The following is a 14,700-nucleotide window of genomic DNA, read 5'->3' on the forward strand; positions in this document are numbered from 1 at the left end:
GTGTGGGTGTCTCTCTCTCTCTCTCTCTCTCTCTCTCTCTCTCTATATATATATATATATATATATATATATATATATATATACATACTAATTTTTTTCTCCTAGTATGCCTATGTCACTCAATCCTTGGGACTGGAAACTATTTCTTCATCTCCAAATCTGGCATGTCTTTCACTATGATAGTCCCTTTTGCCTTCTGTGCCCAGTATGGTAATGACATTCCTCATGGCTGTGTGGCCTTGGTATTTGACACTGCCATGTGTAGTCCTAATCTATATTGGGGTTAGGATTAGACAGGGCTGGGGGACAGTAGTGGCAGAGGTGATCTGAAATAGCACATGATCCAAAAACTATATTTGAATTACATTAGGTTTATATTTAAATATAACTGTCAGCTCTCCCAGTATTCCACCATCCAGACTAAGCCTGCTTTCCACACTCAGTCATGAGAACCTTTCCACTTTACCAAGTACCTTAGCCTCCTGCTTTGAAGCAGTTTTACCTTCTAGTCCATAAGTATTGAAACTTTCAGCATGTCTTCCATTATGTATTTCAAGCATCATCTTAGTATTACATTGTATTTCAATCTATTTCTCAGCCTTTCCCCCCCCCCCAATTTCTAGAGCAGTGGGTTTTATATTAGTGCACAAGAATCATTTCGCAATCCTGGGATCCATCCTCAGAAATTCTGATTTCATAATTCCATGATAGTGACTAGGAATGTGTATTTTATTTTATTCAGAATTTTTTTTATTCTTAAGTAATCTCTACACCCAACGTGGGGCTTTAACTTACAGCCCCAAGATTGAGAGTTACATGCTGCTCCAACTGAGCCAGACAGGCACCCCCGAGTAAACTGTATTTTAAACAAGATTTCCCAAATGATCCTCAAGTAAGGAGACTCTCTATGGTCCATAGGTTGAGAAACACTTGTCTTGAGGAAGAGATTTTCCTTTCTAAATTTTCCACTTGAAATGTGAAGCCCATTCTCCCAACTATCTCTGAAACTCACTCTCTCACTTAATGTGTTCTATATGTCATTTTCAAGTTTTCTTTTCATAAATTTTTCATAAAATCTCTATTTCTAATATTTAAAACAAAATAAGAAATGCCTCTACTGTTCATTCTAGGTACCTTGCAGTCTTTTCCCTTCCTTTAGCTGTCTGACTAATGGCTTGAGTTCCCTAGTTCTCTTTCTTTACTGCCCTAAATCTGAAATTTATTGCTCTCCATATTGACCATTTATCAGTTACCTTTTGTTCCTAATTTCTGCTATATTTGGTTCTGTTATCAGCCTCTGCTTTTGAGTCTCCTCCATGACCAGTAAACACTGCCTTCTAGTGGTTCTTTTTCTTCCTGTTACCCTCACCACCTATCCTTAATAAAATTGTCCATCAAGATGCTCATTATTTCCCCCTCTCCTTGAATTCATGAGATGGAAACAAATCCTAAAAATTGTGGGTTTCAGGGAACAACCAGACAAAGATGTTTAAATTGCAGGAGACATTTTATAGATCCAGAGTATATCACGAAGTATAAAGTGTTTGCCTGGCATTTTATGTTTCAAAAATGTCTTGAGACTTAGAATTTTTTTTAAATTAATTTTTATTGGTGTTCAATTTACCAACATACAGAAAAACACCCAGTGCTCATCCCGTCAAGTGTCTGCCTCAGTGCCCGTCACCCATTCCCCTCCAACACCCGCCCTCCTCCCCTTCCACCACCCCTAGTTCATTTCCCAGAGTTAGGAGTCTTTATGTTCTGTCTCCCTTCCTAATATTTCCCAACATTTCTTCTCCCTTCCTTTATATTCCCTTTCACTATTATTTATATTCCCCAAATGAATGAGAACATACACTGTTTGTCCTTCTCCGATTGACTTATTTCACTCAGCATAATACCCTCCAGTTCCATCCACGTTGAAGCAAATGGTGGGTATTTGTCGAGACTTAGAATTTTCTAAATTTCTTTCGAGAAAAACTTTCACAAATTAGGGTCTCTTATTTACTAACCGTTTTTTAACCAAACAGAACACCAAAGCATATGAAACTGCCAAATAATTTCCGAATTATTGTAGCAGTCATAGCTATAAAGACCTTTCCTCTGCTGGTTTTCCTATCTCAGAGTGACAGGGCAGAGGAGAGGGACCAAGTGATTATGGAAACCCTTCTTACATGGACTTTTTAATTTCACAGATACAAAAAAAAAAAAAAGGTTCCGGTTCCTTTTCAATATCTCCTTCCTTGGGAGCCCAGAATAAACTTTCTCTATCATTCAGTGGAAAATGTGATATAAGAAGTTGAGTAATATTACCTTACTAATAATTAGGGCAGTTCTACTCCCCACTTTTTTCCCAGTTTGACAGTCATTTAATCTTGAAAGATGCTAGTGTGGATATTGGGAGCAAAAATATTGCATAAAAACTAAGGAAGAAAGTGCTCTTAGTATAGTGAATACTAAGTTGAGCTGTCTTTAAGGACAGAAGAAATTTTTTAATGACATTCTTTTTTTAAATGTGACCATGAGGAGAATTAGGATGTTTTGGTCATTTATGAACAGGAAAACGTTTCCAAACAACATGAATGCAGACAAAATTAGGCCTCCAAGAATTCTATGGGTATTTTATTATCCCTGTCCATTTCTTTGGTGGATTTTGTTGTTGTTGTTGTTTGGTGGTTGTTGTTGTTTTTAGTAATTAGATATCTGAGTTCAAATATAAGTAAGTATTATGTTTTGAAGGTGGAAAAAAGGCTTAAAGACATTTAGGACTTTTGTGCTCAAAGATTCAGAAATAGTTGTTCAGGTAATATAGTAATTCCCTAATATGTGGTATTTTTTCAGCTAAAATTTAGCCTTAATTATAACAAATAGCTTACCAATAGGAATCAGCTAACATATTTGATTCTTTTGACAGATGGCCAGAGGTTGTTCCTCCAGAATTAAAAATGTCTAGTATAAATCCCTTAATAATATCCTTCAAATGGGATCCCTGGGTGGCGCAGTGGTTTGGCGCCTGCCTTTGGCCCAGGGCGCGATCCTGGAGACCCGGGATCGAATCCCACGTCGGGCTCCCGGTGCATGGAGCCTGCTTCTCCCTCTGCCTGCGTCTCTGCCTCTCTCTCTATCTCTCTGTGACTATCATAAATAAATAAAAATTAAAAAAAAAATTTAATAATATCCTTCAAATAAATATGCTAAAGTGATAAAGTTTTTAAGCCAAACCTTAGCAACTTCTTTGTTGGCTAACTTTTCTCCCATAATTTTTTCAATGAGTTATAATAACAATGATATGCTTACTATCAAGGCCACTATAATAATCTATTTTTACTTCTGTTAAATTCTCAAAATTATTATTTTAAATAACTTTTATGTTTTCATTGGGAGTATGTTCCCTGAACTATTTGATTATAATAATAGACTGCATTTTGTGACATTGATTTTTATGATGACTTTAAGGAAGTAGGCTGCTGTTTTTTCTAATGGTGGTCGTATCAAATCCAATTGGAATTTTAAAACATTTGAATCTGATTTTTTTCCTATAGGTTTTGAAAGCTAGGAAATTACCTAACACAAAAACTTCATTTTATATGTGTGAAAACTAAGTCCCAGAAAGAGTAAATGACTTATCCAGAGTCATATAGTTAATTAATGGCAGAGCTGGGGCTAAACCTCCAGCTTCCTCTGTCCAGTTGAATACTTATTGACTGAAGTAATCCCAGGCCTGTGTCATTTTCCTGTGACAGTTTTGTCAGATCACACAAATACTGAGACAGTTTTAAGAAGTCTATAAGTTTATTCATATACATTGCATATCCTCAATAGTGTTTCTGTTTAGCTCACATTTGTCACAGTGATAAAAATATTTTCAAATAAGGTTAAACAAAGTTTATGTTTATAAAATGTGCTTTCTATGTAAGGCATGTGAATCTCTAAGGATGTACTAATGAGCCTAGCATTTTGTGTATAAACTGGCATCTACTCATACCTCATTTTGGTTTTGCTAATATAGCAAAATAAGCTGCTAGACTAAAAAACTTAAGTAGTGATAAAATTCAAGAAACCTTGTTTTGTGGTGAACAAGCAAGGGATATCCATAGTAAAGGTTAGGAGGCAATGTTTAAGAATGAATTTGGAAATCTTAGGAATCTGTCCATAAATACGTTTATTTTGTCTCCTATGATGCCATTCTCAGGCCTAAGACAGAAAATATCATTGGGAAAATTGTGCCATGAAAAGGTATTCAGCTGATGTAAAAATTAACTTAAAATAAATTTAAAAATCCTCCAACTGTCTAGTAAAAAAAAACTGCACTTGTTTAATGCCATGCTCTTGCTTTGTTATTTACATATGTTTCTTAATTTTTAAAGAAAGTTTGATTTTATAGACATTTTGATTTGAGGCACCATACATATTCTTTTTGGGGGGGCACTAAAGATATATTTATTTCTTTATTTATTTTATTGAAGTATAATTAGCATACAGTGTTATGTTAGTTTCAGGTGTACAATATGGATTCAACAATCTTATATATTACTCAGTGCTCATCACAATAAGTTACTCTTAATCCCCTTCCTCTACTTCACCGACCCCCCCACACACATACCACCCCTCTGATAACCATCAGTTTGTTCTCTATTTAAATCTGTTTTATTGTTTGCTTCTTTTTTTGTTGTTCATTTTTGTTTCTTAAGTTCTACATATGAGTGATATATGGTATTTTCTCTATCTGATTTATTTCATTTAGCATGATATTCTCTGGGTCCATCCATGTTGTTGCAAATGGCAAGATCTCATTTTCGTCATGGCTGGATAATATGCTATTGTACCACATCTTCTGTTATTCATATTTAGAGGTGATATCCTTTCTCAAGAATTACTATTATGTAAAAAAACTGTCCAGATTTTGTACCTAATATCTACTCATCATTGCTGTATGCTAAACTTTCTGCCTGTCTGGTTAGTACTCAAAAAATTAATATTAAAAGTATATCAATTGCAAGTAGATAAATTTCCTTTTTTTAAGATTTTATTTATTTACTTTATTTATTTATTTATTTATTTATTTATTTATTTATGAGAGACACAGAGAGAGAGAGAGGCAAAGACACAGGCAGAGGGAGAAGCAGGCTTCATGCAGGGAGCCCGATGTGGGATTCGATCCCGGGACTCCAAGATCACGCCCTGGGCCAAAGGCAGGCGCTAAACCGCTGAGCCACTCAGGGATCCCCGATAAATTTATTTCTATTTTAAGAATTGTTCTAATTGTATTATGAATATGTGCCAACTAGACATAATTGTATTCATTTTACGGGTTTGTGATAATTTGTTATACAACTGCTTAATATTCGTGTCATTGTTTCTTTTCCATAAATGACTATACTCTGCCCAGGAAAATTGTGACGTTTAATCTTTTGGTAAATGACACTAGGTTCCTCCCATGGAAATTCTAAGGAAGCAAGGCACTTTGGAAATACCATTTTAGGTAGTTAAATGCTTGCCTATTTTTCCAAGAAGATTGACAGTTTTTGTTCTACATTTTTGTAGGATCCAACTGGAATATTCTCATTGGATAAAACCATTGGCCTTGGTACTTATGGCAGGATCTATTTGGTAAGTAGAGTTAGAGTATGCATTGGTTCTTCATTTTTCTAATAACAACAATGATTGCAAGTGAAAACCCTACACTGCAGAGCAAATAATGAAAAAAGCATTTTACTTTGAGAGATGAATCAAATTAAGATAGCTCAATGATATCTATGAGAATTATTAGAAAAGAAATAGATTAGGAATCTGTAGTGAACCAACACTCCAAACATAAGATCTAAAAATTATTAGCAGAAAATGAATAAAATCATCAACAGAAAATGGAATTAATTCAAATAAGATGTACCCAAATAAAAATATCATTCATTTTATGTTATACATTCATACCATTCAAATTTCATTAAAATTTAAAATGAACATTACAAAAATCAACATTTCCACAATATTCTACATCATACTGTGTGCATGTGTGCACATGTGTGTGACAGTTAGCCAAATAATATAACTCTGTATTTATTTAATGATTATTTATTAAACAAAATATGTTCCAAACACTGTCATCATCTCTGGAGGTAAAATGATGACCAAAACAGATGATCCCTGCTCTTCCAGGGCTTATGGTCTAGAAATATGTAAGTGATTAAATGTGTGTATGTGTGTGGGAATGATTGGGAGAGGCACATATATTATACATGTAAGCACACAAATAACTATATTTGCAGTTGTAATATATCCCTGGTGTGGTTATTGAGGATGATGCTAATGCATTCTAGGTAAAGCAGAGAAACTGTTAAGGGCTGACTTGGAGATGGGGTTACTCTAATGTCCCTGTCACCTTTATCACCTTCCTCTACTCTTTAATACAGGGATTAGACATTTTCTCAATCTTTTATGAGGTTCTGTACAAATGCAGTGTTCCTTTACCCCAAGCCTATCCCTCAAAAACCAAATATCTGTCCTTAATCTGATCCTTACTGTAGACTGACCACAGGTCCTCTACATATGGGTTGAATAGAGGTGTCCTGGTATAGATCCAGTGGAAGGGGCTTCTCTCTAGTTCAGAGAAGGTTGCCTTCTGCTTGCCAAGCCTTGTACCTTTAGGTTACATCTGCATAGAAGGGGATTTAAAAAAAATCATATACCCATGTTGGGGTGGGGGAGATCTTTAAAATCTGCACAAAAGTACTTATATTGTCAAAGCTGAGTAGTAAACATAGCATTGGGGAAGGTTCCTTAAAGCAGAAAGAACCTGTGAGTATGTAGGGAACAGAGATAATGCCAGTATTCATGACGAACTTTTTAAAAATCATTTTGATTTTACCTTTTAACAGAATCAATAAGCTATAGACAGTGATGTAATATAAACACAAATATATTGTTTATGTTACATCACTTGTATCTCAAACTGAATGATTAGTTAACAATTGTGTGATCTAGGTGAATTTTGCCACCACATGCATAGATACCTACACCTATATATATAGTTCTTCTTCCTTCTTTGTGGTATGTATATTTACAATCTCTGTAACTCCATACCCACTTTAATTCCGGAGGGTTGTATACGTGTGTGTATGTTTGTGTGTGTGTGTGTGTTTATTTGAAGGAATACAGCTCTCTCCACCACCAGGTTTTAGTAATAAAAACATCAGTCATATGAGTTAAAAAGCAAAGGTAAGTTTAGATAACACAAAAGGATGGTTTCTCATCATCAGTCATCAGAACTGTGATGCCATAAAAAGAAGAAAAGGCAAGAAGATAAAAGGTGAGTTGTGCATGGTACTTCTCTTTTTTTTAACTAGGGTTTGTTGAGGTATAGTTTACAATTGGTAACATTTGCCATTTTAAGTATGAAATTCTATGAGTTTGGACTACTCATGTAGTCATTTAGTCATGTAACTATCACCAGAATCAATATTTTTCCAACATACATCTTAAAAATACACAGTATACCTTCAAGTAATATTCTTCAAGTAATATTTCACTGTGTGGTGTCCCAGCTTGTGTAAAATGGTTATAGTTGTTATATATTTTGCCTTTATGTGTGATATAAATCCATAATACTCCTACTTTGTTCCCTTACTCAATACTATTACTTTTTATTTAATTATCTTTTAGAGCAATTAAAAAGAAGAAAAATTTTTTTAAAAATTTTATTTATTTATTCATGAGAGACACAGAGACAGAAGCAGGCTCCATGCAGGGAGCCCGATGCAGGACTTGATCCTGGGTCTCCAGGATCAGGCCCTGGACTGAAGGTGGCACTAAGCCGCCGAGCCACCGGGTCTGCCCAAGAAAAAACATTTTTATTCATTTGAGCCATTTCTGGAATTTTCATTTCTTTGGGCATATCCAAGTTTCTATGCTTCTAAAGCCTGAAGAATTTTCTGTGATGTTTCTTGTAGTGCAGGGCTCCTGGTAATGAATTCTCTTTCTTGATTTGTATGAAAATCCCTCATTTTATCCTCATTTTTAAAATACATTTACACTAAATATAGAATTTTATATTGATGGTTTATTTTTCTTTCAGCACTTTGAAGATACTACTCTATTGTCTTCTGGCTCACATAGTTTTTGAAGTCTATTGTCATTCCCATCTTTGTCCCTTTGTATTTTTCTTCTCACAGGTTTTAGGACTTTTCTCTTTAAATTTGTTTTTTTGCAGTTCAAATATGAGATGTCTAGGGCTTTTTGTGTGTATGTGTGTGTGTGTTTGGTGGGCTATTTATCATCCTTGGGGTTCTCTGAACTTCTTGGATATGTATTTTGACATATTTTATTTTGGGGTGCAGTTTTTGACCTTTATCTCTTCAATTTTTTTTTTTTTTTGCTTTGTTCTCTTCTCGTAGTGGGAAACCAAATTTATATTTGATAGGCCATTTGATATTAACTCACAGCTCTTGGATGCTCTACTTTGTCTCTTATGTGTGTGTTGCGTATATATGTTCATATGTTTATTTGCTTTTATTCTCTTTTCTCTTTGTGTTTCACTTTGGATCCATTTTTTCATATCTTCAGTTTTACTGATTCCTTTCTCAGCTTTTTGGAGCCAACTGATGAGAGTGTCAAGGGCATTTTTTAGCTCTTTTACAGTTTTTCATTTCTAGCATTTTCACTTGACTATTTTTATAGTTAACATCTTTGCTGAAATCTCCATTTGTTCATGCATGTTTTCCATATGTTTCACTAAAACATATGAATTATAGTCATGTTAAATTTTATGTTTCATACTTTGGATATTCAAGTCATTTCTAAGGCTGGTTACATTGATTGCTTTGTCTCTTGAGAGTTAGATTTTTTTTTCTTTTTGCTTATCTGTTTCCCAGAATCTTTTTTTTTTTTTTTTGAATGCCAGACATGGCTTATAGAACAGTAGAGATTGAAGTAAATAGAATTTACACTTTGAAATGGGCATAATTGTCCTGCTATGTCATTAATATAGGAGGTTGAGTCAATCTAATAAGATGAGCTATGTTTGGATTATATTGTTGCTATGGTTATCCCAGTTAATCACCAGCGTCAAGTTCTTCTGTTACAATGTGCTTAGCATGGTTGGTGGGGTTCTCCATGTTCCTGCTCTACCCTCAGATTTAGAACCTTCCCTGTGCATCTGTGCCTCAAAGAGATTCTCTCTTCATGCTCCTGAGTCTCCCTAATGATATGCGGTATTGCTTCTTATTAAGTTAGCTCCTTAGCCTGGGACAGGGAAGAGTTCTCTGTTTTCTTTCTGGTGTGGGACAGGAAGTTCTCTGTTTTCTTGATTCAACCTCAACCTTAGGCAGATCCTGTGCCTCTGGGTCATGGAAGTAGGACTTTCTTAGTTATTCTTTCCCTCTGCTAGTTGTAGGATTCTTCTTAATTCCTGCCCCTCACCAGAAGTAGTGGAATTATTATTATTATTATTATTATTATTATTATTATTATTATTATTATTTGCATTTCCCCAGCTGCAGTAGATCATCATCTATACCCTGAGGGGAATAGTTTGCTGCCTTTCCCTTAAAGTTTAGGGCTGCTATTCCTTAAGGAGAAAGGAATTAGACATGGTTTCATGCTTTTCCTACTGTAAAGGTTTCTGCTCTCTACTAGGTCAGTACCGTAAATCTATGGAGAAAAGCCTGTGCATGTGTATAAATTCCTCTTATATCTATGGCTCCCAAGGGTATTGTACTCTTAAGATAGCCCATACTTGGCCTTTAGCAGTTCATTAAAATTTAGCTGAAGTCTTTATACTATCTTCTATGATGACCTTGCCTTTCCCCTGCAGCCACAAGTTAGCCTGTGCTCATGTTCCATCTCTCCTTGCAGATGCTTATCTTTCTTCAGACATCAGACTAGTTGATTGTCTTGAGGCTTCTCTCTGGGTTTAATAAAAGTTATGATTTTGTAGATTATTCAGCTTTTTCTTGTTGCCAGCGTAGGGATGGCACTCTTTCCAGCTTTCCACATTCTTCTCAGAAGCCAGAAGTCCATGTCAATTCCTTTACCTGAATCTTCATGAAGCATCTACCATTTGCTAGATCCTGTACACATTTGTAATTCCTAAGAATTTTATATGTGCCTATTCAGATCCAGAGATAGAGAATACTTTCCACCATCAGATCTTCGCAGAAACCTCTGTATTACAGAAGGTAGATGATTGCAGATGCTTTACTTACATTAGACGTATCTTTCTTTGTCACTCATTGATGTGACCTCTTTTTTTCTACCTCAAATTAATTTCCTTATGTATAATGTCTTGGGATGGTGTTACTGTAGATCAATACCTCCTTCATGGAAAACAATCTTGAGTATGTAGAAAATGCTTTTATAAAAGCATTATTTATATTTTATTAAGTGTACATAGTATGGGTTTTATAGTATAATAATCCCATTTTTAGAAATCTATGAAAAACACCGAAAATGTAGAAAATGGATGAAGATTTATTTTAGCAGAAAGCTAGAATATTGTGGTGAAAAGAGGGCCTCTTTTGGAACCAGGCAGACCTGATTCAGTACTTACTGGGACATTAATTAGCTGTGACCTTGAACAAGTCACTTAACCTCTGAGTATACATTTCCTTCTTTATAAAATGTAACTAATAATACTTACATGATTTGATAAGTTTTATTTTTTATTTATTTGATAAGCTTTAAAAACAATGTATTACTGTTGCTATTATTTGTAAAAGACAAATTCAGAAAAATCCTAAATAGTAAAAAATATGATGAAGTAAATACCTACTCAGTCAATGTAATTGCTCTGAAAAGCAATGTTTATGAAGATATCTAGTACAATAGAAGTATATTTAATATGTTAAGCAAAGTATTCCATATTATTATATGTATACCCTGATTATGGCTATGTTAAGAATTATGCAGTGATAAAGGGTAAATTAAATGTTTAGAATTACATTATTATGTAATTTCCCATTCCATAGTTTTTCTAATCTGTATTTCTAATGTTTGTAATGTTATATTATTTAGGTAGAGTACATACATATTTGTGGATATAAATTAAATATATACATGCATATGTATGTATTAGTACCAAATTCTGTAAAAATACCCCATACAACAAAATGGAAGCATGATACCATTCAAAATTAATGTCAGAGTGACTCATAGAGTCCTTTGCTTTTTCAGTGCTGCCAACCACATCCCCTGCTGGTGTTTGTTTTGGTTAAGGTCTCTCCAATGTCTTCCAGCTTGTTTCCAAGGCCCTGTTCTCTGGCAGGTTTCCAGCTGTCTGCTGAGGTCTGTGCACATTGAAATGAAGGCTGAGTTGCACACTTCACATTGTAATCCTTTTACTTTCCTGCCTTTTCTTCTAATTAGATGCCTATCTTTCTACTCTCTCCCACCTCCTGCCAGTACAAATCTCGCTTAAAATTGTGGATTTTATTTTTATTTCTTTTTTCAGGAGAAAGTACTGTTCTTCTTCCCCCCAGTAGAGTCATAAATGTAGTTTCCTTTTCACCTTTAGCTGCTAGTCTCTTTCATAGCTTAAGAGTTGTCACTCGAAGTAAAGGAATATTTAGGATTTTCACAGGTGAGGACATATTAGTAAAAAGAAAGTAGGTTGGAACTTATTTTTTAAAGGTACTATTAGAAAAATAAACAATTTCCCAAAAAACAATGTACACAGAGAGACCATAGTTATTTTATGAGATATTAAGGAGACCAAGACCCTTTAGGGTAGCGTAGTGGGTGACACTATACATGTAACTTGACTTTTCTGGGCTAACTTCCTCAACTGTAAAAATAAATGTGTTAAACAAGGTAATCTCCAGGGTTTCATACAGCTCTCTGAAAGTACACCCAGCAGAGTGCCTAGAACTCAAAAAAATGTAAACTATTCTTATTCTTACTGTTATCAGCATACTTGTAACTGTCTTACATCCCCTTCACCATCTTGCAAAATCAAAGTTTTTTATTGGTTGTTAGTTAAGTAGTTCCTCATTTCACCAAATAAAATTATTGTAATCACGTTTTTCTATTCTTTCCTCTACCACTTGATACAAAGACCTCATATTATAGCTCAGTAATTACTGTAATACCCAATGCAAATATAAAACTGGGTAGGGCACCAGGGTGGCTCAGTGGTTGAGCATCTGCCTTTGGCTCGAGTTGTGATCCTGGGGTCCTGGGATCAAGTCCCACAGCAGGCTCCCTGTAGGGAGCCTATCCCTCTGCCTATGTATCTACCTCTCTCTCTCTCTCTGTGTCTCTCATGAATAAATAAATAAAATATTTTAAAAATAAAAGATAAAACTGGGTAGCAGATGTATTGGGAAGGTTGTATATTTCACTATATGTTAGTTAACTAACGTTTCATTCATCAGAATACTGGTAGGGTAAGACAAATAACTGAATCTTCAAAATGAACCATTTTTCTTTGTCCTTCATGAAGTCTTGACTGAACCCTTAATCTCAATCATCTATTTCCTTGTTGCCATTTGAAAGTGGTGAGGGAGAAAAGGCAGTAAGAAAAGGTTTAAGGCAACCATTTTTTAAAAAGGCAACCATTTCAAGCAAAGGAAAAATTATCCTGAAATAGGGTAAACCTCTATAATTGGGTTTAAAGCTTAATTGTCACATGTGCCTGACACCTAATTGTATTGAAATTAATGCTAGTAGAAGGAAGAGACTGCTCCAAATAACTTATTGTTCTAACACTTAAAAAATATGCTCTGGACATAAGTAAGCATTTATCCATGAGAGATAGTAGAGGAGTCAGCAGATTAAGTCACATAGGAAAGTGTGGCATTGCAATCACAAGGAAATTCCTGACTACACTGTTGAATATGTAAATTTCTTTTCAAAACTCTGTCAAATGTATCACTCTCAGATTTTTTTTTAATCATTGCTTGACACATTGCTTTTACTTGGAAATCTCACCAGACAGGTGAGATTTAGGTTTATTAATTACATTTTCTGGATTTGAAGTTGGAGCAGGGAATGGGAACAGAAAGGCAGGAAAGAAATGTCCTCAAAGTTGATGACATACAATTTATGATATTTTAAATTAAGTTTCAGAAACATGGTGCTGACATTTGGGTTGCCTAGCCACTAGGCCTATTGGATAGGGGTTTGAGTATTTTTCCTTTTAGGCTGAAATTATACTGTTTATTTGCCTACCAAATGTCTAGCACTGTGAATGCTTTCTTTTTAGGTAGGAAAGTTTCCTCACATCCTTGCCATTTTTGCAAATATAGCTCAATTAAGTCAGCCAACAAATATTGCTTGAGAGCCCATAAAGTGCATAACACTGTGCATTTTATTATACATTGCAAGCCTCAGAAGCAGGAGCTGAAGCTGAAGCTGACTTGAGAGTAAAGGATTACTAGGTTGTGGTTCCTTCCTAGTGGAGTACCATAAGTCCAGAAACCTCTTGGTACTGCCTTTTTCTTGTGGCATTGCGTCCTTGTGATAATTTGTGTGCCTCAAAAGTGGGAATTGACTTTTTTAAGTAACCCTTCTGCTGCTCTACATAGGAAATATTAAATTTATCCCTTAAATAAAAACATTGCTTTGAATGTTTAAAATTTTCCATAAGAAATAAAAAAATTTTCATCAAGTGCCCTACTATGTCCAAGCACTCTGTTAGTCACTAGGTGTTAGTTGGAATTATCAGAAAACATTTGAGGGGTTGCTCTTATTGATTTGGTTTTAGTGGACATAAGGAAGGAGATTATTTTCCCTATAATTGTGGCCTCTACATATGAGGAGGGAATGATATGTAACAGGAAGGAAAGGGAGTGGTAGGGTGAGATTGGGCAAAAGCAGGGAGGAAATAGGGATGTCAATTTTTTTTGTTTTGTTTTGTTTTTCCCCCTGAATGTAGAAAGTATAATGAAGCTTCTACTTGAACTCAGAAACAAGTTTTTTCTTCAGTAAGAGAACTGAGGTTGAATATTTGCAATGAGAGTGAAAAGAACTAATATAGGCTAAGTAAATTGAAACTCAGGGTGGAAAAAAAAACTCAGGGTGAGACTCAGGGTACCAAATTAGTGCAAGGTACTGAGGCTTAAAGGCCTTGGGGAAAAAATGGAATATTTCTATCTTGACCATGACATCTCTCCATAACCTAGGTTCTGAATTGTAGGTTTGTCTTTTCCTTTTTGTGTTATAACAGAATATATACTTCTGCCTCCTGATAAATCTTGAGGAGGAGAAGCAGTAGCATGATAGGACCAAAAGGTGAAAGTAAATGTTATATGTGGGATTTGTGCTCTTAGGAGGCCACAATTTTTTTCACAACTACTGTAATCTGTTTAATAAATTCATAGATATACATGGAGAGAAATTCAAATCCTATTGTGGTAATGTAAAAAAATTATGATCTCATATCATTGATTTCTAATTAACTTGATTTTATGAAGTTGTTCTAGGGATAGAAAAGACAAATTCAAATGTATGGAGACAAATATTTATTTCTAAACAAGGTCCAAGACTAGTAAACTATAGCATGGTGTCTTTGGTCAATCAGATAAAAGCATCCCAATTATAAAAATTTTTATAAAATAGAAGTATAAATCTCTGTGGGAGGGAATAATACAGTTACTTAAAAGTGGATATACAAAATTACACAATTGATCCTCAGTTTATACACTTAAAGCTCCTTTTACTATATCAGTCCTAGGAAAATTTATGTAGACAAGGTTTTATAAACCATTT

General features: G+C 34.8%; 1 protein-coding gene across 6 annotated transcripts in view; it reads left to right on the top strand.

The window, feature by feature from the left end:
• NRK (Nik related kinase) overlaps positions 1–14,700 on the top strand; it is a 144,728-nt gene that overhangs the window by 3,203 nt on the left and 126,825 nt on the right. For all 6 annotated transcript variants that reach the window (XM_072744954.1, XM_072744953.1, XM_072744958.1 and 3 more), the window contains exon 2: positions 5,545–5,610. In XM_072744954.1, coding sequence (XP_072601055.1) covers positions 5,545–5,610 — 66 coding nt within the window. The remainder of the gene's footprint in view (positions 1–5,544; positions 5,611–14,700) is intronic.

This window comes from Vulpes vulpes, chromosome X (genome assembly GCF_048418805.1).
Source record: "Vulpes vulpes isolate BD-2025 chromosome X, VulVul3, whole genome shotgun sequence".
In the NCBI taxonomy this organism is placed as follows: Eukaryota; Metazoa; Chordata; class Mammalia; order Carnivora; family Canidae; genus Vulpes; species Vulpes vulpes.